Genomic DNA, 23,959 nt, shown 5'->3' with positions numbered 1-23,959 from the left:
GCCTTCATTTCGTCATCTTGCATTTAATGCCACCATTTTCACTCTACTCTCTGCAACCCACCATTCATACACCAAGAAAGCGGCAGCAGCTTTTGCCTTCAGATCCCCACCATCACCACAATGGCGACAAAAACACAGTAACCAATCAATGGACTCCGACAGACCACCACCACCACCACATCGTACCCCATCCACTTCTTCCACCAGCGACCTCTTCATCTGCTTCACATCCCGACACCATTCTTCATCCATGAAGATCTCATCGAAATCGATCTTGAGTCCAGGTAGAGCTGGTGGACGTGATCCGCCGATCTCCCTATCAACCTCCCTCAGCCGTAGGCTGAGAACCAGTCGCAGTATTAAAGGCGGTGCATCTCCGGCGATGTTTCCCACCACCGGAAAGAAAAGAGGCGGCGGTTTTGATAACCCAGAACCCTCTTCTCCTAAAGTCACTTGTATTGGTCAAGTTAGGGTTAAGAGCAAGAAGAAACAAGGGAAAAGATTGAGAACTTTATCGAGAAGGCATAGCACCGGAGATGTTAGTTTTAGAAAACTAGATCATTCTCGTGATGGGTTTAGTAAAAGTACGAATCTTGGGTCGAATTATCAACAGGGTAGTAATAGTTTCAGTAGTAATCAGGAGAACTTGCCGGAGCAGAGGCATAACCAGAGATGGGTTCATCTGCCATTGACGATTTGCGAAGCTTTAAGGGCATTTGGGTCGGAGTTCAGCTGTTTGTTTCCATGCCGATCTTCATGTTTTTCTCCGGCGACAGAGAGGGAGAAGGAAGAGAAGACTGCAGGGAGAGGAGAGGAGATGGATAGTCACCGGCATGGTTCTAGCTCGTGTGCTGCGGTATTTACACGGTGGTTGGTGGCTTTTCAGGACGGAGATGATGGCGATAGAGGTAGTAGGAGAGAGATTGAGCTGGTTGTAGGAGGAGATGATGAAGATGACGATGATAGAAGCATGAGGACTTCAAGAAGACATGTATTTGATGATTTAGAGATCGTAAATAATAGAATTGAGGGGACAAAAGATGAAGCAAGAGTGAGCATTTGTATACCACCAAAGAATGCTCTGTTGTTGATGAGATGCAGATCTGATCCTTTAAAGATGGAAGCTCTTGCAAATCGATTATGGGCACCAACGATTGATCAAAATGATGAGGAAGATGAAGAATTTCTTGACGATGAATATGAAATCCAGCAAAAAACATTTGATTCGAAGGAATCTAAAGATAACGTTCAAGAGCATGAAGCTAATCAAGAAACGAACTTGAAACGTAGTGTTGAAGAAGAAGAAGAATATCAAGAACAAAACCCAGAAATCTATGAAGACGAAGAAGAAATTACAGTTTTTGGGTCATTATTTGATGAAATCGTAGGTCAAGAACTTCAAGAACCTGATGGAATGGAGGATTCTAGAGATGTATTTGAAGAAGATGAAATCCCAGAAATTGAAACAGAGGAGTCACACATTGAAAAATTCAAATTCTTTCAAGGAAAAAACGAAGAAGAAATGGTGGCCGAATTTGCAGGGAGATCTGAAACTACGGAAGAAATGGTAACCGAGTCAAAGGAGAGAGACAATGGAGTTCTAGAGAGAGAAGGGTTGCCGGATTGTTTGCTGTTAATGATGTATGAGCCTAAGCTATCAATGGAGGTTTCAAAGGAGACATGGGTATCCAGCAAGGACTTCATCCGGCGGCATTCAAGTAAAAAAAAGCCTCCACAACCGCCGCCGCCGCCGGTCAAACAAACAGACGGTGAAGACGAGTCAAAGGTCAGTACCACCACCTTCACTACTCTTTCAAGTGCTACAAAACACGTGACCGCTGAGGCTGCGGCTGCGGCAGCTGTTGCTCCGCCAATCCAGCCAGGCCGATCGTCGTGTTCATTACCTCGACGACCGCCGTCTATGGCGGAGATGCTAGAACAGAAACTCGTAAATGCCGTGGGGTACGAGCCGTTTGTGCTGACTCGATGCAAATCGGAGCCGATGAGAACAGCGGCGGCTAAGCTAGCGCCGGATTCTTGCTTTTGGAAAAACAGGAAGCTGGAGCCGCTCCGGCGAGCTTCATTCGGCGTCGGCGCGGCGGGGTTAGGGTTTTAAATCAAGTAAAGTCAAAATCAAAAAAAGACAAAAAAATCGCTGTTGTTGTACTACAAACAGTTCTAGCACAAGGTGGGCTGGACATGTTGTACATTGATTAGGAATCTAGACTTATAATACACTTGATTTGTAGAAATAATCTTGTATCAAATGTTGCTGTAGGTGGTTGTACGGTACAACCACTCAATGGAGATTGTACAAGTATGTGATGCATGGATAGATGCATGTACATATTTATCTACACTAGTTTCTTGGTACTAGTTTTCTTTGAATATTGATTTAGTCTATGCTTTTGTACTCCATTTCTCTACACACCACAAGTTCCTAAGAACATTTTGGGTTAAAGATGTTTCTTTTGTTATGTTGTATTTAATGTAGACTAACATTTAATCTGGACATAATTGTATAAAAGCATTAATTTAATTTAATACTATTAATACTAGGTGTGAGATCCATTACATGGTTTAACTAAAAAAAAAATTTAATAATTTGAATAGTTTGAATTTATAAGAAAAATAAGAAAAATTTTGAATTATTAAAATTAATGACACTTTAATGTATTGAATACATTACATATATAAACAATTTCTAATAAATACTTTACATATATATTACCTTACATATTAAATGTGGAATTTTAATTTAATAAAATAAAAAATACAATAAAATAACAAGTGGAAAATAGAAAATTTAAAAATTCTAGAAAATACCATGTGTTCAAATGAATGAGAAGAGGACATGTGGCAAAAAAACCTTCATTTATTATAATAGATATACATAAAGGAATAATTTATTTAACTTAATATAGGCAACTGCATGCATTAAGACACCGGTGTTTATACACAATTCTATTATAGGTTTATTTTATTTTATTGGGATAATGACTTAGGAGGATAATAACGTTTTATCCATTTTAGGTCCCTAACGTATTTTTTGTGCGCATTACACCATTAATGTTATTATAACTGTTTACAAATAGTCCTTTTAACTGGAAGAAGTGGGTAAAAGGATTATTTATAAATGGTTATGAAAACCTTAATGGTGTAATATAGACAAAAAATACGTTGGGGACCTAATATGAACAAACGGGAAACGTTATTATCCTCCTAAGTCATTATCCCATGAAAGTATAAACCCCTATAGTAAATTTTTACTTTTTAAATAAGAATCTTGTAGGTCTTGTAGTTTGGATGTATTTAACCTCGACCTTCTTTATAAATAGAAGTGGCAGTTTCTTAATGACAAGAGAGCTCTTCGGGTTAAAATTGTCAAATTTTATCATGGGGAAGGTAGTGGTTTTTCGGAAGATTCGAGAATAGGAATTGGAGGGGGTGTTTGGCAAAAGATTGTAGGATCCATTAATCACCTCCATGAGAATGGTTGTATTCCTTATAATTAAATGTATAGAGTGGGGATGGTGAGACTCAAATGAGGTTCTAGAAGGATGTTTGGTGCTTGGATATTCCTGTTAGGGAGCAGTTTGGGAGGCTCTTTGCTTTGGCCTTTAATCAAGATGCTCGAGTAAATGAATAATGGGATCCGAAGGGATGTAATTTTCATTGCTGTTAGGGGATTAGAGGAGGGGCCAATGAAATTACATCCCCCCCCCCCCCCCCCCCCCCCCCCCCGGATCCCATTATTCACTTACTCGAGCATCTTGATTAAAGACCAAAGCAAAGAGCCTATCGAACCGCTCCTTAAGAGGAATATCCATGCACCAAACATCCTTCTAGAACCTTGTTTGAGTCTCATCCCTTACCACTCTATACATGTAATTAGAAGGAATACAATCATTCTCATAAAGGTGATTAATGGATCCTACAATCTTTTGCCAAACACCCCCTCCAATTCCTATTCTCGAATCTTCCGAAAAACCACCACCTTCCCCATGACAAAATTTGACAATTTTAACCCGAAGAGCTCCCTTGTCATTAAGAAACCGCCACTTCCATTTATAAAGATGGTCGAGGTTTAAAACATCCAAACTACCAACCTCAAAACCTATAAGTTTTTTATTTAAAAAGTAAAAATTTATTATAGGGGTTTATAGTTTCATGGGGTAATGACTTAGGAGGGTAATAACGTTTCCCGTTTGTCCATATTAGGTCCCCAACGTATTTTTTGTGTATATTACACCATTAAGGTTGTTATAACCGTTTATAAATAATCCTTTTACCCACTTCTTCCAGTTAAAAGGACTATCTGTAAACGGTTATAATAACTTTAATTGTGTAATACGCACAAAAAATACGTTACATACCTAAAATGGACAAACATGAAACGTTATTACTCTCCTAAGTCATTATCCCTATTTTATTTTGTGTTAGGCCCGCAAAGTGGTTGAATGACTAATAGTGAGATGAAGCATATGACACATATTTATTTATTATTTTTAAATTGTTCGATTGTCTGAATGAAACTAAACATCCGTCAATTAATTTTTATAATATTAATCATTTTTTAACAAAATTTATTAATTTTAACACGAGGGCAATCGAGAGAAAAAGAAATTTGGAAAAGTAATCAAGAGTTAATGTCTTAGAGTATTAAGTCAAAATTCTTTTTGCTTTAACCTATTAAGTTATATATAGATTATGCTTAAAAAAAAGTATATATAGTAGTTAAGCGATTAACTAGTAAGAAAACAACGATATATAACTTACTTGAACAAAAAGAAGTGCAACAATGAGTTAACATAAAGAAGATTGGTGCAGAAAACAATGAGAAATATGCAAATAGCTATCCAAGGATAGTAGGTCACACTTGAAAAAACAAAAAAAGGGAGAATGCAACAACACACATAAAAAGCAAAAAGTGTAAGGGGACTCTTGCTAGGGTCATATCAATATCATTTTAGCATTATCTTTTAAAAGGTATTCTTTTAGATCAAGTCAAGTTCACCTTTGGCAAAAGATTAAATAAAAACAGGTACAAACCCACTACTTTTAAGGGTATGAAAACACTAAAATTGCATAAAAACATGCTTGTACGCAAATTGGAAAATGACAAGACAAATAAGTTAAAGATAAAATGTTAAATTATAAGTTAAAACCCATTAAATCAAGTTAGTGTGACATGACACAATTTGTTCAAGGGATATGTTTTCCATAGTGAAAGCTATAATTTTTATTCATATATAAATTTTTATTAAGATATTCAGAAATATTTAGAAAATTTTAAATCTAATAACTCTCAAACAGTACTTCATTTAGCTTTTGTATTAAGAGATTTTATTATTATTATTACAAGCTTTAAATTGTATTCATGAACAAAGTTTTTTTTATTTTTATTTATTTTTATTTATTTTTATTCTTCAGATATGAAAAGCAAAATCTCAAAATCCAGATTCCGATACAATAACATAATCTATTTTGTTCGAACAATATTCTTTTGATGATATGGTATCTTTGGAAAATATACAAATTTTCTGCCCTTGAAGACTTTAAACCTTTGCCTTAATGCAATTTCAATAGTATTAGATATAAACTATCATATTCATCACATGATTTTATTTGATATAACATGATGATATGACATGGATGTATGTAGGAATATTTTAAAGTTGGAAGGAGTGATATGTCATCCTATTACATCATCTTTGAAGCCACTATTTTTCATGTCAATTTTGCCATATAAAATAAGTAACATGTCATTTTGAGGAATGTGTGAAGTTGGTAAATTAGAAAAAATAACATAATCTCTCTCCAATGTTGTTTGATCCATGTTTGCTCAGCATGCCACCGTATATGCCATGGTTGCCGAGTTAAATGTCGAACACCCCCAAAGCCTAACTATGCGCCCACACACCTACATACATATTTCATCATTATGATTTATTTACCCATACCCTCCTAAATTTAGTCAAATAATATTGTAATGAAGGTGTCAATGCAATTATTATCATCTATTACGTAAACTATGCTAATAACGTTGGGGTCAACGTGAGTTAATGATCAAGATTTCACTTTTTGTTTAGAAAAAATTGGTCCTTGTGGTTTCGTAAAAATTATAGATAAAATTTATAAAGTTTCCGACTTGCATGAACGACTTGCATGAACGCAATAATTTTTTATGATTTTGGTCATGTTACACTTGAAATGTCAATTTTTTCCTTTTCATTTCTTTTTTCCATATTCTTTATTAATTTCAGGATATAAATATTTAGAAGAAAAATAAAAAATAAAATCTCACCCCACCCCACCCCAACTCACACACTCTCTCTCTCTCTCTCTCTCTCTCTCTCTCTCACATATACTCTCATGTTTAGTGTTTCACTTGCAAAACCAACATACTGATGAACACACATATGTTGGGATTCTGAAACCTAACAAGGTAGCTTTTTTCGATTCTTTCACTTCCAGAAACTAAATGTTTTTTTGTCATTTCAAAAAGGAAATCGGAATGTAGCTTTGAAGGGTTATAGTGTTTACATCGGGGTCACAGTTTACCCGATGTGGGTGTCCCTTCACTATTTCGATTTGAAATCCAGGTTACGGGTGGGATTGAATTGGGATTGGAGGTCATTGACGTTTTCTTTCTTTAGCTTTTCGGGACCCGAAACATGAACAAGATTGTTGTCGGATCCCTTTTCCAGGTTTCTTTTGTGGGCTTTTTTAAACTTTCTCATTTTAAAGAACTCCATTTACGATCCTGGTAAAAAAAGCAAGCTCAATAAAGAAAAAAAAAAGAAATACAGAGCATATAGGAAAAAGTGATATCAAACAATGAAAAGCCCACAACTTGACAAAAGACTGACCAGATTAAAAATGCCATCAAATGGACTGAGAATCCATATATCTAACTCCATTTTCGCCACAAAGATTCTTCACGTTAAAAAAGGAATTTTCCTTGAATGAAATTGGCAACAATACAGAATCTTCAAAGATGTGATATAAACACAAATATCGATTTAGAAGAAAAGAAATGATGAGAAAGGTTTGGTAAAGTAGATTTGTTGCGATACATACCAAAAATTAGCAACAAGAAATCCAGTGAAAGCGATGCGAGAAAAGTATCAACAATGTTGATGTTGATGCTTGCTTTCTCCCACTTGATGTGTTTTTAAATTTATTGGTGAATTAACTTTTGAAGTTTTGCGATTAAATCGGTACGACTCTACGTATCGTAAAAAGTGAATTTTTGATAAATTAATTGGTAGCCTTAGTAATCTAAACGAAAGTTATAATATTCGTCAAACCGAGGGCATGCATATAGAGAACATCCGAATTCGACTTCATAACAGAAAGTTATGATTTTTCGAAGTTTCAGTGTAGCAGTATATAGCTCAGGAATCGAATTTTAGATCGGTATATTTTTGGCCAAAATAATCTAAATGAGATTTGAAGATTTCATTAATAGGAGTTCAGCTATAAAAAGACAGTCAAAAATGGAGTTTGTATCTAGAAGTTATGAATTTTACATGGTCGTTAACAGTGTAATCTTCTCCAACTGTTAAATTTACAATCGGTTAAGAATTATCCAATGAGTCAAAAGGATATTTGTAGATCTTGTCAATGCCTACGGGTGGATATAAAGATCGTGAAAAACGGAGTTCGTATGCGAAAGTTGTGAATTTTCTAAGATTGGTTATTTTACTTGCATCCTGCGCCACGTGTCTGCACCAGGCGAAGCCTTGGTGCCTACGCAAGCTCACAACATGAGAGCCATGTCTGACGATGTGAAAGGCCCTTGTACAATCTATAAATAGAGCCTAAATTCACTCATTTCATCACACCTTTCTGTCCAACTCTCTCCCAAACCCCACAAGGTCCTAAGACCTTTTCTCTAGCACTTCCTAGGTGTTAGTAGCGAAGTGTCGGAGCATAAGAAAGCCCCAAGAAGTAGAGCTTTCGGCATAGAAGTTCTACCTACGCAGACTCCGGTTTATCGCTAAACCACTAGTAAGTTGAGTTATGCTTATCTTACTTCAAGTATAACTTATGTTTAAGTTCATTACCGTTATTATGAACCCATAAACAAGATTTATCAGTGATTCCAAGTCATTATACTGATTGATCTACTTACGGGAGTGGTGTCTAGAATGGTCATGTTGGCTTGGTTGTTGTATTTCAGAAAAGCTATATGTCGAAATGATCCTGCCCCCAATTGTCCTGCCTGACTGATCCTTACTTGATAGATCTTGAAGTAGACTTTGAATGAATGATGAATCTAGACTAATAATTAGTTTCAATAAATATTAGACTAAGATTTAGTGATAATGATACTAGGTTGCTTCAAAGGAAAAGAAAATTGCTAGAAGCGAAACGTTGTCCGAATTCTAATCGTCACTTTAACAAGTGAGTGTACAGTTACTTTCATCTTACACATAGATATGAAGTATCTGGATAATTACATTGTAATGACCAAAATTTCGAAACAATTAAAACTTTTCAAAAACAACCCATTTTAATAACGTTGTTACAAAAAGGTTTTCAACACATTATTTAACAGAGTATTTCCCAGGTCCATTTCATAAAACACCAATGCGAGGAACGGTACGATCACGCCTTTGCCTTGCCACAGACTCCTGAGAACCTGAAAACATAAAACCACAACTGTAAGCCCGAAAGCTTAGTGAGATACCCCCAAAATACCAACCACATATACGCCCTTCCAAGCCACAACCTTCCAGTCCAAGCATATCGCCTTCCGGCCCATTGCGTAATGCCTTCCGGCCCATAACACATTGCCTTCCGGCCCATAACATAATGCCTTCCGGCCCATAACATATCACCTTCCGGCCCGCAACGTAAAAGCATATATATATATATATATATATATATATATATATATATATATATATATCATGACAGAACATAGAACAATCGTGCATACCGGGTTACACTCCAGACCAGACGACCATACACATAACATGTAATCATATAGCAGTTCGCAGTTAGCAAATCGATCAACAGATCGCATAACATATCATTACCCTAACCAAGATACCAGCTTAGCCTATCACTAGCATAACATCACCCTACGACTCAGCCAACATAATAATTATGCACATACGCCTTTCCAGGCCATGACCTTCCGGTCAACATCGCATTGCCTTCCGGCCCGCAACATGTAATGCCTTCCGGCCCATATCCCGTAATATCATACAACAGACAATTACCCGGATTTTCATCCGATAAAGGGTTGGCCTTGGTGCCTTAAACCCTATAGATATAGTGAGGATAACTCACCTTGAAACTGCCGACTGAACAGATAACTCGAACTGCTCCGATCCCTGATACGATCTCCACCACTGGACAGCCACCAATGCACTGAACTCAAAACCATAACCAACAATTACCAAAATACCCCTGGAAACCACTGGTCAACCCTTGGTCAAAGACTGGGTCAAAGTCAACCCCTGACTGAACCTACTCGCCGAGTCAACCCTATGACTCGCCGAGTTCCCAACTCAAAACTTCACTCAATCCGCGACCTAACTCGCCGAGTCACCCCGAGACTCGTCGAGTCCAACACCTCTAAGTCCATTCGCACATAACTCACCGAGTCATCCCTTGACTTGCCGATTCTTCGACTCAACCAGAAAATATTGGGACTCTTCGACAAGACTCGCGGAGTCCAAGAACAGACTCGCCGAGTCTAAGGCTATCTTCAACCTACTCACCGAGTTGTTCATCCAACTCGTCGAGTTCCAGACCATCTTCATCCAACTCACCGAGTTGTTCTTCCAACTCGTCGAGTCTCAGCTCGTCTTCAAGCAACTCGTCGAGTCCACCCATGTGACTCGCCGAGTACCACCGGTCTGAATCCAAACAGAAGCGTTCCAGGCCATGCAATTGATCCAAAACATAGATCTAGCCTCCTACAACTCATCCATCACATAAAGTGGCAATCTTTACGTGAATCCAAAGAGATCTATGCATTTTTCACATTAGGGCTAAGGTTTGGGACAAGATAGCTTCATCCAACACTCAACACAGGGACTTTCCTGCATTCTAACCCTCCTCCATTCCAGATCTGAGGTTGCTACCTCAGATCCAACCTTTAGACTCTAAAATAACCCAAGATAAGTTTCCCCCCAAACCCCAAAATGAAGAGACAAGACAATAGCAGCTCAAGAACGAGATTTTACCTTCAAAGAATGCCCTAATCTGCAAGGAAACTCGAATCCAAGCAAAACCCCTTGCTCCACACCTTCAAACTTCCAAACTTTCTCCAACAATTACTTCTCCAAGCTCCAATCCACTCAACAATGGTGCTTCTCCACGATTTTAGGGTTTCAGGGACTCAAAGGGGTGATAAAGAGGCTGGGGAGGAAACATAATGCTCTTTATATAGGGCTCAACCCCAAGAATTAGGGTTTTCTCCACTTAGCGCCTACTCGCCAAGTCGGCTATTTAACACGCGACCAAGTCGCGACTCTACTCACCGAGTCCGTCCATGGACTCGACGAGTCACTCTTTCCCAAATTACACTTTTAGCCCTTCCATACAACTCTTGCTATTTCGGGATGTTACAATTCTCCCCCACTTAAATTAGGCTTCGCCCCCGAAGCCTACAACAATACATCTCCAAAGATGTTCCCACAACATGCCATCTAGCCTTAACCAGACCAGGTCCCACAAGGCATACCCATCGAAACTCGAACACACTTTCCCTTCTTTTACGGTGTCCTGACCACCGTCTCGAACCGGGCACCGACTGTACCCTCTAATGATCACACTCGATACCCGAGAATTACCCAAGATGCATTACTTCCCCAATCTCAATAATCACTCGACCCATAAGTGTTAGAAAACTTTGAACCGTCGGATCCCCGATCCGAATCCCACTTTATCCAATCCGGGACGACTGAGAGACCCATTCTCAATATCAGAGCAACTCCCACGAGTTCTCCCCTTGCAACCGCATACACATGCTGAATTAGTCCTAACACCCTTAGGTTGGGAAAACCTGATACACTGATAATATCCTCAAACATCCCCCCGGATAAGCCACTAATACATACCCCATACCCTGATCAAAATCACACTGAGAGTTCAAGACTCTCTCCCTGCATCCTTTCCGAGCCTCTTGGCTCTACACCTGCGGAATTCCCTTCGCAACCTCAACAAGCATCCAAACCGGATAAGCTCCTATTCCACTGCCGTAAACATGCTGCTCAAACCATACTCGAAGTACTCGATTCATAACTCTGCTCTGCCATTTTTACTTCCGTGAACTTGCACTCCCTCTCGGAGTTACACCTCACTCTCTCTTCCTTTACCAAGGAAACCACTCGACCACATTGTCACTCCAACAAGTGCCACGGTGCTCGCCTAACGCTACACCACCTTCTCATAGCGTATCCGCTATCCATCCAACACACATATTATGACTCTCATCGCAGGGGACCCTCAAGCCCATGCACTATCTCAACTCACCAAGATCACTACCCGGGGCCAGACCTTCTAATGCAAACACACTACGACATACCCAATCCATATCCTCAAACAGATCCAATAATACCTGCAGAGTCTTCAGTATGACTGGACCGTCTTACCAGGCCTTCAGCCCATTCTGGACTGCTCAACTATCATTCATCATTCCGGGCTATCACCCTCGGAAATCCTCCCATGCATACCGTTCCAGCCCTCCACGGGGGGGGGGGGGGTTTCCGAACTCTAATTCCATCATGCATACTCGGTCCCGGCCTGTTCCCAGGCCTCCACAATCAAATGCCCTAGGTTTGTATCCTGCCCCGCACGCCCGACACTCGCTCCTATCAGACTATACTCTGGGCTGGCAGAACACTGCTGAATCCCAACAGCTAAGCACCCTCAAGTACTCATCGATCTCCTGGAGAATTCTCCAATTCTCCCCCACTTATAACACTGATTAACAACCACCGGTTGCCATCACCGACCTTCCGGAACAACCCTGCACAAAGAGAACACTTACACGCTGACTGCTTCCCACAAGCATAAACAACCTTAACGAGATCTCATGTCAACACTGATTAACCCGCTCGAAAGAAACTCAAACTGTATCTAACCACTCCTCAGAAAGCCGATGCTACCCGACCTTCAACCCAGTGTTGCATCTCCACTAATAACCCTCACGAATGATAACCAACGAAAGCACAAACACCAAACTATAACCATGCCAAACCCTCAAGGAACAACAGATACCAAGACGAAAACCCGAATCACAAATCCATAACCATGCCAAACCCTCAAGGAACAACGGATACCAAGACGAAAACCCGAATCACAAATCCATAACCATGCCAAACCCTCAAAACGACGAATACCGCATCAAAACCACACAAAGATACCAACACAAACAATACACCATAATAATCGCAAGATAACATGACATCCAGAAAGAAACATACCCGCAGCTGTATCCGGCACTGCTCTGACCTCCTCTGCCGCAATCTAATAAGCACGACCCTGAGCCCTTGGGGGCTCCGCTCCACCCTGACCTTCTCCTGAAATCCTCAAAGTGGCAGGTGCTGGAGCCTGCATCGGTCCCGCGGAAAACTGTGGACAGTTGACCCTCATACGTCCAACCTGACGACAATGATAGCAAATCCTCAAATCCCGAACCGGCGCTGACCGCCGACAATCCCTCGCATAGTGTCCCTCCTTTCCACACTTGCGGCATGCACCACCGGACCTGCAAATTCCGGTGTGACTCCTCCATACTTCCCACAAGTGAGGCTGCTCCGATCCCCCATCCCGGAATCAACGATCTTAGACCGTTTGGTTGCCGGCTCCTACTGAACCGGAGCTTGCCTCAGCTCACGCAACTGCAACTCAATCTCTAACTCACGCCGCCGGGCGGCCTCCTGCAACTCCAACAATGTCCTGCACCTCTGTGCGAACACAAACTGTCTGATGTCTCTCTTTAGCATACTCAGATATCGGGACATCTGAGCCTGCTCCGAAGCGAACTCAGGGCAGAACATCGCCCTCTCAGTGAACATTCTGGTGATTTCCGTCACCGACTCTGAAACCTGCTTCAGCTTGAGGAACTCCCGAGCCAACCTCTCCCTCTCTACCTGCGGAACATAACGAGTACTGAACATCTCTCTAAACTGATCCCATGAAATCGCAGCCCTCTGCGCATCCAAATATGACCCCGTGGTCAACCTCCACCAATCCTTTGCCCCGAGCGTCAACAGGTTCAGAGCACACCTCACCCTCTGATCAGTAGGGCATGAACTCATGAAGAAACACCCCTCCACGTCCGATAACCATCTCATAGCAACAATCGGGTTCTGAACTCCATCGAAGGTGGGAGGCTCCGTATTATCGAAGTCCCGATACTGAAAATCCCTATCAGCTCCTCCCCCTACTGCTGCTACAGCCACTGTAGCCGCCGCGGCAACCGTCTCCGCGAGAGCCGCATAGCGCTCATCAAAATACTCAACCATGGCGGTCTTGATCGACCCAAACAACTCCGGAAACTCAGCCCGGAACAATGCAGCAACCTCATCATGCAGGATCTCGCGGATCCTCGCATCCAACTCGCACAAGCTCATCTAACCAATAATCTCGGGCGGTACTGACCCGTCCGCAACTCCTCCTCCTGCACCCGATCCTGACCCGGATCCGCTTCCAGCATGCCTCGAAATCTCCATACTGAAAATATATTAGAAAACCTCAGACTCTTCCCACTATCCCAGGAACCGACTCTCAACCCAACCCTAGAGGTCATGGTTTCCCTGATACGCGTATGGGTCCTGTGCTTTCAGTAGTACGGGCCCATACTACCTTCCACACCTACCAATATTTGTATGAAGTACTACCACAACACCCTAGAGAAACATGCATAACAACGCTCAACCCTCACCACTAGGGGAACACTGAGAATCTCCCTTAAGGAACCCTAGGCTACAGGCATCACAATCAGGCAACATTAACACGAATTCCTGAAGATCCCTAGCCTAACTCTAGCATGCTGTTCTATCAAAGCTTAATAAAACAATGTCATGAATGGTAATTTGGGGTTACTTACTGGCTCCGACTGATCGTACCTCCGCGTCCTCCTTTTACTAAATTTTAAAACCATTTTAATTTCTCTTTTAAAACCTTCCTCGATTTGAGACTAGAGTCACACAAGTGTTCCTCCAATTCACTCAAACCAAGGCTCTGATACCAACTTGTAATAACCAAAATTTCGAAACAATTAAAACTTTTCAAAAACAACCCATTTTAATAACGTTGTTACAAAATGGTTTTCAATACATTATTTAACAGAATATTTCCCAGGTCAATTTCATAAAACACCAATGCGAGGAACGGTACGATCACGCCTTTGCCTTGCCACAAACTCCTGAGAACCTGAAAACATAAAACCACAACTGTAAGCCCGAAAGCTTAGTGAGATACCCCCAAAATACCAACCACATATACACCCTTCCAAGCCACAACCTTCCGGTCCAAGCATATCGCCTTCCAGCCCATTGCGTAATGCCTTCCAGCCCATAACACATTGCCTTCCGGCCCATAACATAATGCCTTCCGGCCCATAGCATATCACCTTCCGGCCCGCAACGTAAAAGCATATATATATATATATATATATATATATATATATATATATATATATATATCATGACAGAACATAGAACAATCGTGCATACCGGGTTACACTCCAGACCAGACGACCATACACATAACATGTAATCATATAGCAGTTCGCAGTTAGCAAATCGATCAACAGATCGCATAACATATCATTACCCTAACCAAGATACCAGCTTAGCCTATCACTAGCATAACATCACCCTACGACTCAGCCAACATAATAATTATGCACATACGCCTTTCCAGGCCATGACCTTCCCCGCAACATGTAATGCCTTCCGGCCCATATCCCGTAATATCATACAACAGACAATTACCCGGATTTTCATCCGATAAAGGGTTGGCCTTGGTGCCTTAAACCCTATAGATATAGTGAGGATAACTCACCTTGAAACTGCCGACTGAACAGATAACTCGAACTGCTCCGATCCCTGATACGATCTCCACCACTGGACAGCCACCAATGCACTGAACTCAAAACCATAACCAACAATTACCAAAATACCCCTGGAAACCACTGGTCAACCCTTGGTCAAAGACTGGGTCAAAGTCAACCCCTGACTGAACCTACTCGCCGAGTCAACCCTATGACTCGCCGAGTTCCCAACTCAAAACTTCACTCAATCCGCGACCTAACTCGCCGAGTCACCTCGAGACTCGCCGAGTCCAACAACTCTAAGTCTATTCGCACATAACTCACCGAGTCATCCCTTGACTCGCCGATTCTTCGACTCAACCAGAAAATATTGGGACTCTTCGACAAGACTCGCGGAGTCGAAGAACAGACTCACCGAGTCTAAGGCTATCTTCAACCTACTCGCCGAGTTGTTCATCCAACTCGTCGAGTTCCAGACCATCTTCATCCAACTCGCCGAGTTGTTCTTCCAACTCGTCAAGTCTCAGCTCGTCTTCAAGCAACTCGTCGAGTCCACCCATGTGACTCGCTGAGTACCACCGGTCTGAATCCAAACAGAAGCATTCCAGGCCATGCAATTGATCCAAAACATAGATCTAGCCTCCTACAACTCATCCATAACGTAAAGTGGCAATCTTTACGTGAATCCAAAGAGATCTATGCATTTTGCACATTAGGGCTAAGGTTTGGGACAAGATAGCTTCATCCAACACTCAACACAGGGACTTTCCTGCATTCTAACCCTCCTCCATTCCAGATCTGAGGTAGCAACCTCAGATCCAACCTTTAGACTCTAAAATAACCCAAGATAAGTTTCCCCCCAAACCCCAAAATGAAGAGACAAGACAATAGCAGCTCAAGAACGAGATTTTACCTTCAAAGAATGCCCTAATCTGCAAGGAAACTTGAATCCAAGCAAAACCCCTTGCTCCACACCTTCAAACTTCCAAACTTTCTCCAAAAATTACTTCTCCAAGCTCCAATCCACTCAACAATGGTGCTTCTCCATGATTTTAGGGTTTCAGGGACTCAAAGGGGTGATAAAGAGGCTGGGGAGGAAACATAATGCTCTTTATATAGAGCTCAACCCCGAGAATTAGGGTTTTCTCCACTCAGCGCCTACTCGCCGAGTCCATCTCAATGACTCGCCGAGTCGGCTATTTAACACGCGACCAAGTCGCGACTCTACTCGCCGAGTCCATCCATGGACTCGACGAGTCACTCTTTCCTAAATTACACTTTTAGCCCTTCCACACAACTCTTGCTATTTTGGGATGTTACATACATGCTTATGTGCTTATTATCTATGCTGAGAATATTATGTGTTAGATAAGATATTGTGAGATTATGTTTAACCAATTTAATCATATAAGTATTATATACTTATAAATATGTATTGGGTAGCGACTGGTGATGAGAGATAGGTGATCATAGAAAGGTGATGATAACAACGTGATGATAGATATGCGATGATGAATAGGTGATGCGAGATAGGAGATGATTAGGAGATACCATAACCTTGACTTGCGATGTTGTGATGTTGCGATGTAGTCATCTACTAGAGTATAGCTGATGACCACCGACTAATCTAAACAAGTCATGTGGAAATATCGGCATGCTCATAACCTGTAGGTGATGAATTACGAGTTTAGGATGTAGTACCTACATATTCATGCGATGATACTCTAATCCTTACTATACATGTATTAGGGGAGTAATCCACGAATCAGTACTGTCTATGTGATGTAGGCGATGATCCTTAGGAAAAGTCCTTAGTAACAAACATATAAGGAAATATGATGTAAGGCGATGGGAGGTAAATACGATGTAGGAGATGAACCTTATGACAAATCTTTAGGGAAGAATGAATAAAGAAAATGGAGATGGGTAATTGGGTTACTTGTTTAACATGAAATATGTGAAGAAACAAATTAACTATATTATTGTGGGTTGAAAACCCTATGTATTCACTAGGTTTCCCAACCTGACCCACTTAGCTTATTGTATCAAGGGTAGTGATATTAAAGATACATTCTCCTGAGGGATTCAAGGAGATGTAAATCATTAGTGTAAATTAATGTATGTTCTGTTTATGATTATGTTTTTGTATTGACGATGACATCCCAATTTTTTAATATAAGTAAATACATTTCTTCGGAAATGCTTTGATAATATCATTATCATGTATCTCGGAACAAATTCTGCAATATTATTCTTAAGAAAAAAAATATTTTGATTTTAAGAGAAAGCATAAACAAATCGACTATTTTTTGCAGTCAAATTAGGGATGTCACAATATATATATATATATATATATATATATATATAGAGAGAGAGAGAGAGAGAGAGAGAGAGAGTTAGGTTCATATATGGATGAACATCTATTGTGCGGATGTGGGGATATTGCTATTATATGTGAGAATAACTTAGAAAATTTATTGCTTCGTAATGTGAATACGTTCAACCTTACATCACTATTGTCATTATCAAACATTTTCACTAATTAAATTATCTATATGGATATTATGGATTTTTTTTTAATGATTTTCATTCTGTCAAAATGTATTCTTGATAATCTTATTATGTAAGAATAAGAATGAGTGAAAAACGATGCATGATAATGACGGTATTTATGTGAGTTTGATTGTATTTACATTATCAAACAACTTATTCTTTTATTCATTCTCATAGAATGACACTATCGACGCACATCCGCACAATAGATGTCTCACATTTTAATATATATATATATATATATATATATATATATATATATATATATATATATATATATATATATATATAATATCACACACACAAAAGATTTCATTGTCCTTTAATTATGCAAAACTAGATGAGGAGCCCCGCGTTGCGGGGATCGATCTAAACAGAAGTGATCGTTTTCGGTGTCTGGTGTTCATCAAAGTGATAATATAATTTATTAAACTAACTTAGAAGCTCCTTGTCTTCAACATGAACATATTTTCACTGTAAGGGTAAAATTGTGAAATGTATGTGTCTTCTTAATCAAAACAAAGGATCTAATTTTAGTCACTATTTTAAATCAGTTACTTTATCTATACTGTTATTGGGAGAAGGATATATAAATGCATAGTGCAAATGTTAATGATTTGTTGTTGAGTCTATATCGATATGAATATTTGTAACTTAATAGTTGAAAGCATGAACGTTACATAGTTGAAAGCATGAATGTTTCAATGTCATTTATATAAATCAATCCAACAATTTCTATATCACGATGAAATGATCAATAACATGAAACATGAAAGAATGCTTACATCCATTTTCTACCTAATTCCTTTTTGTGTTTAATATCAAACACTTTAGATTATGCATTAACTTGTTCTTTTGAACATATATAAAATTTTCTAAAATGTCAAGTGAATGTTGAATATATCCCAATGATGAAGTACTCAAAATTCCATCCTCTAAAAATGCTTCAATATTTATCCCTAAATGTAGTCCTTCATGGATTACCGAATTTAATTAGATGGGTTATAAATATGGAATGAAGATGGTGGAGGTTTCCATATTTAACCTTGAATAAGAATCGGTTGTGTAATGAATGAAGATAGCGGAGGTTTGGCTGAAGGGAAAGCTTTTCCATGACTTGTAGAAGACTTCTTTGACTTGAAACAATCCACTTAGAGTATTTATCCTGAAGGAATAAGAATAAAATTAATTTTAATATAAAGTTTGATTTAATGAGATTATGAAAGAAATTTCTAAACCTTGCCAGCTGGAGATGCAAGAAATTTGAGTCGTTCGGATTTTGTGTGATCAGTAGCATGAGCAGCAAGATCAATCAAAGCACGTTGAAACAAATATGGAAACATTGGTTAATTTTAGCTATTGTTGCAATAAATCCAGACAAAGGGTAAACTGGGCATATACTATTATTCAAATAGAAAAGGTAACTGTGTTTGTTTACTTTATTCAAGAGTTGATCGAGACAGATGTCATATATGCACTTTAGGGGTTAGTTTTATTATCAGATGTATTTAAGTTTAATTCTAGACAAAAAGGTAAAATGGTCATTAACGGTTTGCTCACGGTTCATTTAGTTCAACAATTATGGGCTATTTTTAGCTATTGTCATTTGTTTTTCACTGTAATTTCAAACAAAGGGTAAAATGGTCATTTTTTTGTTATTCAACTCCTGCAAAAAAAAATTCCCTGATTTCGCAAATGCCAAAGAATTTACTTATCCAACCTATATGTATACAAGTTCATCAATATTAAAGCAGAATATCATAAAGAAGTAACTATTTTGTTGTAGCAATGTATTTGCATTTAGTTTTTTGTTATTGCATCTTATCTTAACTTTCAATTCTTTCTACTATAGCATTCTATTCTTTGGTATAATATGTTAGTCCTACAATGGAAAAAAAATCATGAAGAATCAACTCTTGATATTTTTAATCCATAGCAAGAAAATATATTATCAGACTTTAAAAGTGAAAAATATTTGGAAGAAAGGGGGAAAATGTCTCACAATTTGAAGCATTCTCTCTTTCCATGTATATTTGCACACATAACAAACAAAGAAACATGAAGCAATGCATTTTTTTTTTCTTTCCATGCACAAGCAAGTAAAATGAAATATTATTTATTTACACAAAAACTTTAAAAACGCAGCAAAAGTATTAAAAAAAAATATTATTTACACAAGAACTTCAAAAATCGGGAATAAATATAAAAAAATCACAAAAACTTGACCATCAATTACATTTCTCAAGCCCCATGTTCGTAAAACAAAAAGATTGTAGGCATCTATAGTCCAATCTCTTCCAATTTCCGTAAGAGTTCGCGAAGCAGAAACGCCAAAAATTAATTATGTTAAGGTAATCTTTTTTTAATAAACACTTCTCTCTGTCGATATAATTCACCATAAAACAAATATGATTTACAAAAAATCAATGAAGGGCAATTTTGTCATGTGTCTTCTCTCTCTCAACCACTTTTATATTTCTGCTAGAAATAACAATAAATGACAAATCTCAATTTCATGTAATTTTCTATAAATATAAATATACTATTATAATAACAAACAAATGAATTGATTAGGTATTAGTCTGAAAATAAAAAGTGAATATAGACAGAATCTATAATCTCTTCTCAACAACCACTTTATAGTTTGTCATTTTTTTAGATACAAATAAAAAAAATATTCAAAAAAGGTCCTAATGGAAACGTTTAGACTTTTAGTTCCAAGTTAAATCCTTTTCTCTTTGAGAGAGTTAGTTTTGACTGTTTCTTTTTATAAAGACCATTTTGCATTTGGACCAAAGTTAAGAAAAAAAAAATATAGAAGAAGACTCCAAACAGGGAATTTATACATATAACCCAAACCAATCAATTATAACGAAAATAGGATTAATTTGCCCTATCAAAATGAAACCAAGAACGAAAAAATATCAAATCCGTATAACATAACTTACCGCAAGTTGTACCAAGATCCTTATCAGAAAAGTGGTTGTGGCACTCTGGTAAAATTGCAAGATTAGGGCACAAAATTAGTAAAAATAAATACATAATAAGAGAGTAAAAGTGAAAAACAAAGAACCAAAAAGATAAAAACTAATAAAGAAATACAGAAAAAGTAAATTGTGGCCTACCAGGAGTCATTGGTGTTGAAATCGTGTAGCAAATTCGATTTCCTCATTATCCAAATGAAATGAAATAAATACCTGCAAAAGTGGATCATGAATATGGGTCAATCTGTCATCATAAGGTTCAACTCTGATTGAAAACCCAAGAGATAAAGATTGAATAGGTTTTGTAAACTTCAGACACGATCAAACGTATACATCCAAAACATATTTAGAAATTAAGAACCAAATAAAATGAATTTTCTTTCAAATAAGAAATGAGTTTACCCATATCAAATAATGGTAGCAATGGAACATGCAAATATAAATTGTATAAGTGAAAACATGTAGCAAAGGAACCTGAAAGAAAGAGTTGTTTCATGGTTCAATTTCGTTGGATCTAAAGTAGAAAATGAATCACTATGCTCTGACCGTTCTTCCTTTTGATCGTTCTCCCTGTTCATCAGCAATCTTTTATTCCGAATGGTCAAAAACAAAAAATTTTAAAATCAAAATACAAAATTAAACCTAATGTTTTCTTCTAATGGGAAGATACAAATTAAAGAAGCCAAGATCACCTACGAACCGAATTTGATCATTCTCCCAGCTTGTTCTTTCTTTCCTTCACCACAGTCGATTTCATAGTCTTCTTCCCAACTGTCTCCCAGCCATCATTGTTTTCCTCTTCAGTTTAGATTAATCCACTTAAATTGTTAGATATTAAGTTATTAAAAATGGTGATTGATTATTAAGAACAACTAAACTAGATTGTGATGAGATTGCCTTTTATTAAAAATATTTGAAGCATGTAATGCAGACATTTCTAGCATTATGTTAAAACTACTGAAATCTAATTCGAGTGGGTACTTTGTTTGTTTTCCTATATGTAATTTCAATAACTTGAACGCATATGAACATGAAACTTCAATCAAAATGATTTAACAATTTCATCAACAATTGAACTTGTTGACTTTATGTATGTCGAATCAGCAGAAAACATATCAATCAATAATCATCAACTTAACTTAACATTACATGTTGAGGTTGCCTAGAAGTATTCGATCCACCAGATGCCCATTGTTCATTCTTTTCCTCCTACAAAACCCAAACACAAAATAGCGATTCACTCTACATACCTAAACCATAAAAGCTCAATTTCACACTAACCTCATTCGTATGGGTATATGAACAATCAAACCTAGTATCAGGAAATGAAATTAAAATATATGCAAAAAACATAAGGAGCGATTAGAACCCTAACCCATCCACCGAGGAATGTGCTGACAATGACGGATGTCACATAGACAGGTGAGTGGTCGGTAGTGGTAATTGTATTGGACGGAGGTGAAGGTGGTATTATTAATTCCCTGTAATTGAGCCAAAGAGAAGTAAGAAAAAAGTCATATTCACAACAGGAATCGGAAATTAGGCAGAAAAACAGAGAGAGCAGTATGTGAAACATAACTGTAGTGATGGTAATAGGAAGCGATGTACATCTGTAAGCGCTACTTCGAAAAGAAAAACAAAAAAAAGTTAGCAGGATACCCATTCATCAATCACGTGTTACATACTCTGAAAAGAAATCACATAAATGGAACCCTAAATAAAAAGTCTAAATATATACCCATGGTCGCTCATATTCCCTTTGTATTCTCATGGCTTCCTCCAATCCTGATAATCTCTTCAAAAAAACAATGAATCGTTTTCTACCGTGGAATCTTTACATGAAATTGCAAATCATATAACTAAAACATTTGATTAAAGGGATTTCAACCATGAAAATACGTCTCATTTGATGCAAATAGACTCAACTACGCTAAGCTTACACCACCTCCAAACCCAGTGAAGAAGGAGAAATCAAAAACTTAGTTTTGGTTATTCTACCCAAGTGAAAATGAAAGAAAAAGGGATACCTTGACAATTTCACCACCTGCATATTTGAGTAGCCAGTGGAGATGGCATAGACGCTGGCGCGCTGGTGGTGATACACCGAAAGAAGAACCCCGACGCCTAGTCTCTCTCAGCCAGGAGATAACTCCGTCGTCAGAACCAAAATTGGAACCCGCTCGATGGTGAGAACCTAAATCGGAACCCGCTCATCCGTTGCGATGAGGTCAACACCTACGTTGCACAGGGCAGGTTTGCTGGCGGTGGTGTTTGTGACAGGTCGGATGCGGAAGCTTGAAGCTGATAAGAAAAAAGAGAGAAGAAGAGGGTACATAGTATCTTCTCTTTCGGTGATTGAGGCCTCACCGGTAATGGCATGAGTGATGGGAGATTTGTGGAAGAAAATGGCTTCGACCACGACTTCGCCAAGAGAGTGGTGGTGGAAGCCCTCTTCTTTAAAGCGAACCCCGCACCGGCTGCTAGATGAGACACATCGCACATCTGACGAAATCAGTAGACAAAGATGAAAATGGATATTGGATAAGGAGGCGGTGGAAGGATCACGATGATCAACACGTGTGTCCACAAACTATACAGATATCGACATAAAACGACCCTAAAGACGATTTTAACACACAAAAAAACACCCCACTTCATGAAAACAACAAAGAAAACAGAAGGACCATTCTTGCCAAATAACAGATAAGTTCACTATTCCTAAAAAGTATCCTCCTTTAATATATATATATATATATATATATATATATATATATATATATATATATATATATATATATATATATATATATATATATATATATACAATCAAGGCAATTTATGGGCCGTAAAATACTATACTAAGGGGGTGTTTGGGTGAGCTTTTTGACTTCAAAAGTCCCTTTCGTAAAAATCATTATTGACTTATTACTTTTGCCAAAAGAAGTTTGAAAAATATGCTTGGATTAGCTTTTAGCTTTTTACCTTTTAAAACCCCAAAAGTTAGCAAAAGATAGCAATTTGTGACTATTGAAAATCGGGTATTTTCTTCTTACCCAAAAGCTATTCTAAAAGAACTTTTAGAGTTTCCAAACATCTTATTAAACTTTTTGACTTTTTCAAAAAGAAAAAAAATAAAAAGTCATTTTAAAAGCAAATCCAAACACCCTCTAACGACGACATTCTTTGGTTCTAATTATAAGTTTATCTTCGGTTCTAATTATAAGTTTGTTTGATTAGATAAAATGAGATGATAGACAAGTGAAATGAAATCCCTAATAAAATAAAGGGTTTAAGGATATTATAGGTTGTTTAAATTATTATTAATTATCTGACATCATTACAAATTAAATTTTAGTTATTTTATCTTTTTATTATCCTTTATAAAAAGTTTATT

The 23,959-nt window shown here is 38.2% G+C and overlaps 1 protein-coding gene across 1 annotated transcript; it reads left to right on the top strand.

Annotated features, from left to right (window-relative positions):
• The first annotated feature begins 250 nt into the window (after positions 1 to 250).
• LOC145016871 (uncharacterized) lies at positions 251 to 2,116 on the top strand. The gene has a single exon (XM_078975045.1). It carries the CDS (start codon positions 251 to 253, stop codon positions 2,114 to 2,116), a length of 1,866 nt encoding a protein of 621 aa, XP_078831171.1.
• The last annotated feature ends 21,843 nt before the right edge of the window (positions 2,117 to 23,959 follow it).

Source organism: Lactuca saligna, chromosome 9 (genome assembly GCF_052625555.1).
Source record: "Lactuca saligna cultivar CGN05327 chromosome 9, ASM5262555v1, whole genome shotgun sequence".
NCBI lineage: Eukaryota > Viridiplantae > Streptophyta > Magnoliopsida > Asterales > Asteraceae > Lactuca > Lactuca saligna.
The sequence above is the reverse complement of the archived record's forward strand: the minus strand, read 5'-3'. Positions and strand labels throughout refer to the sequence as shown.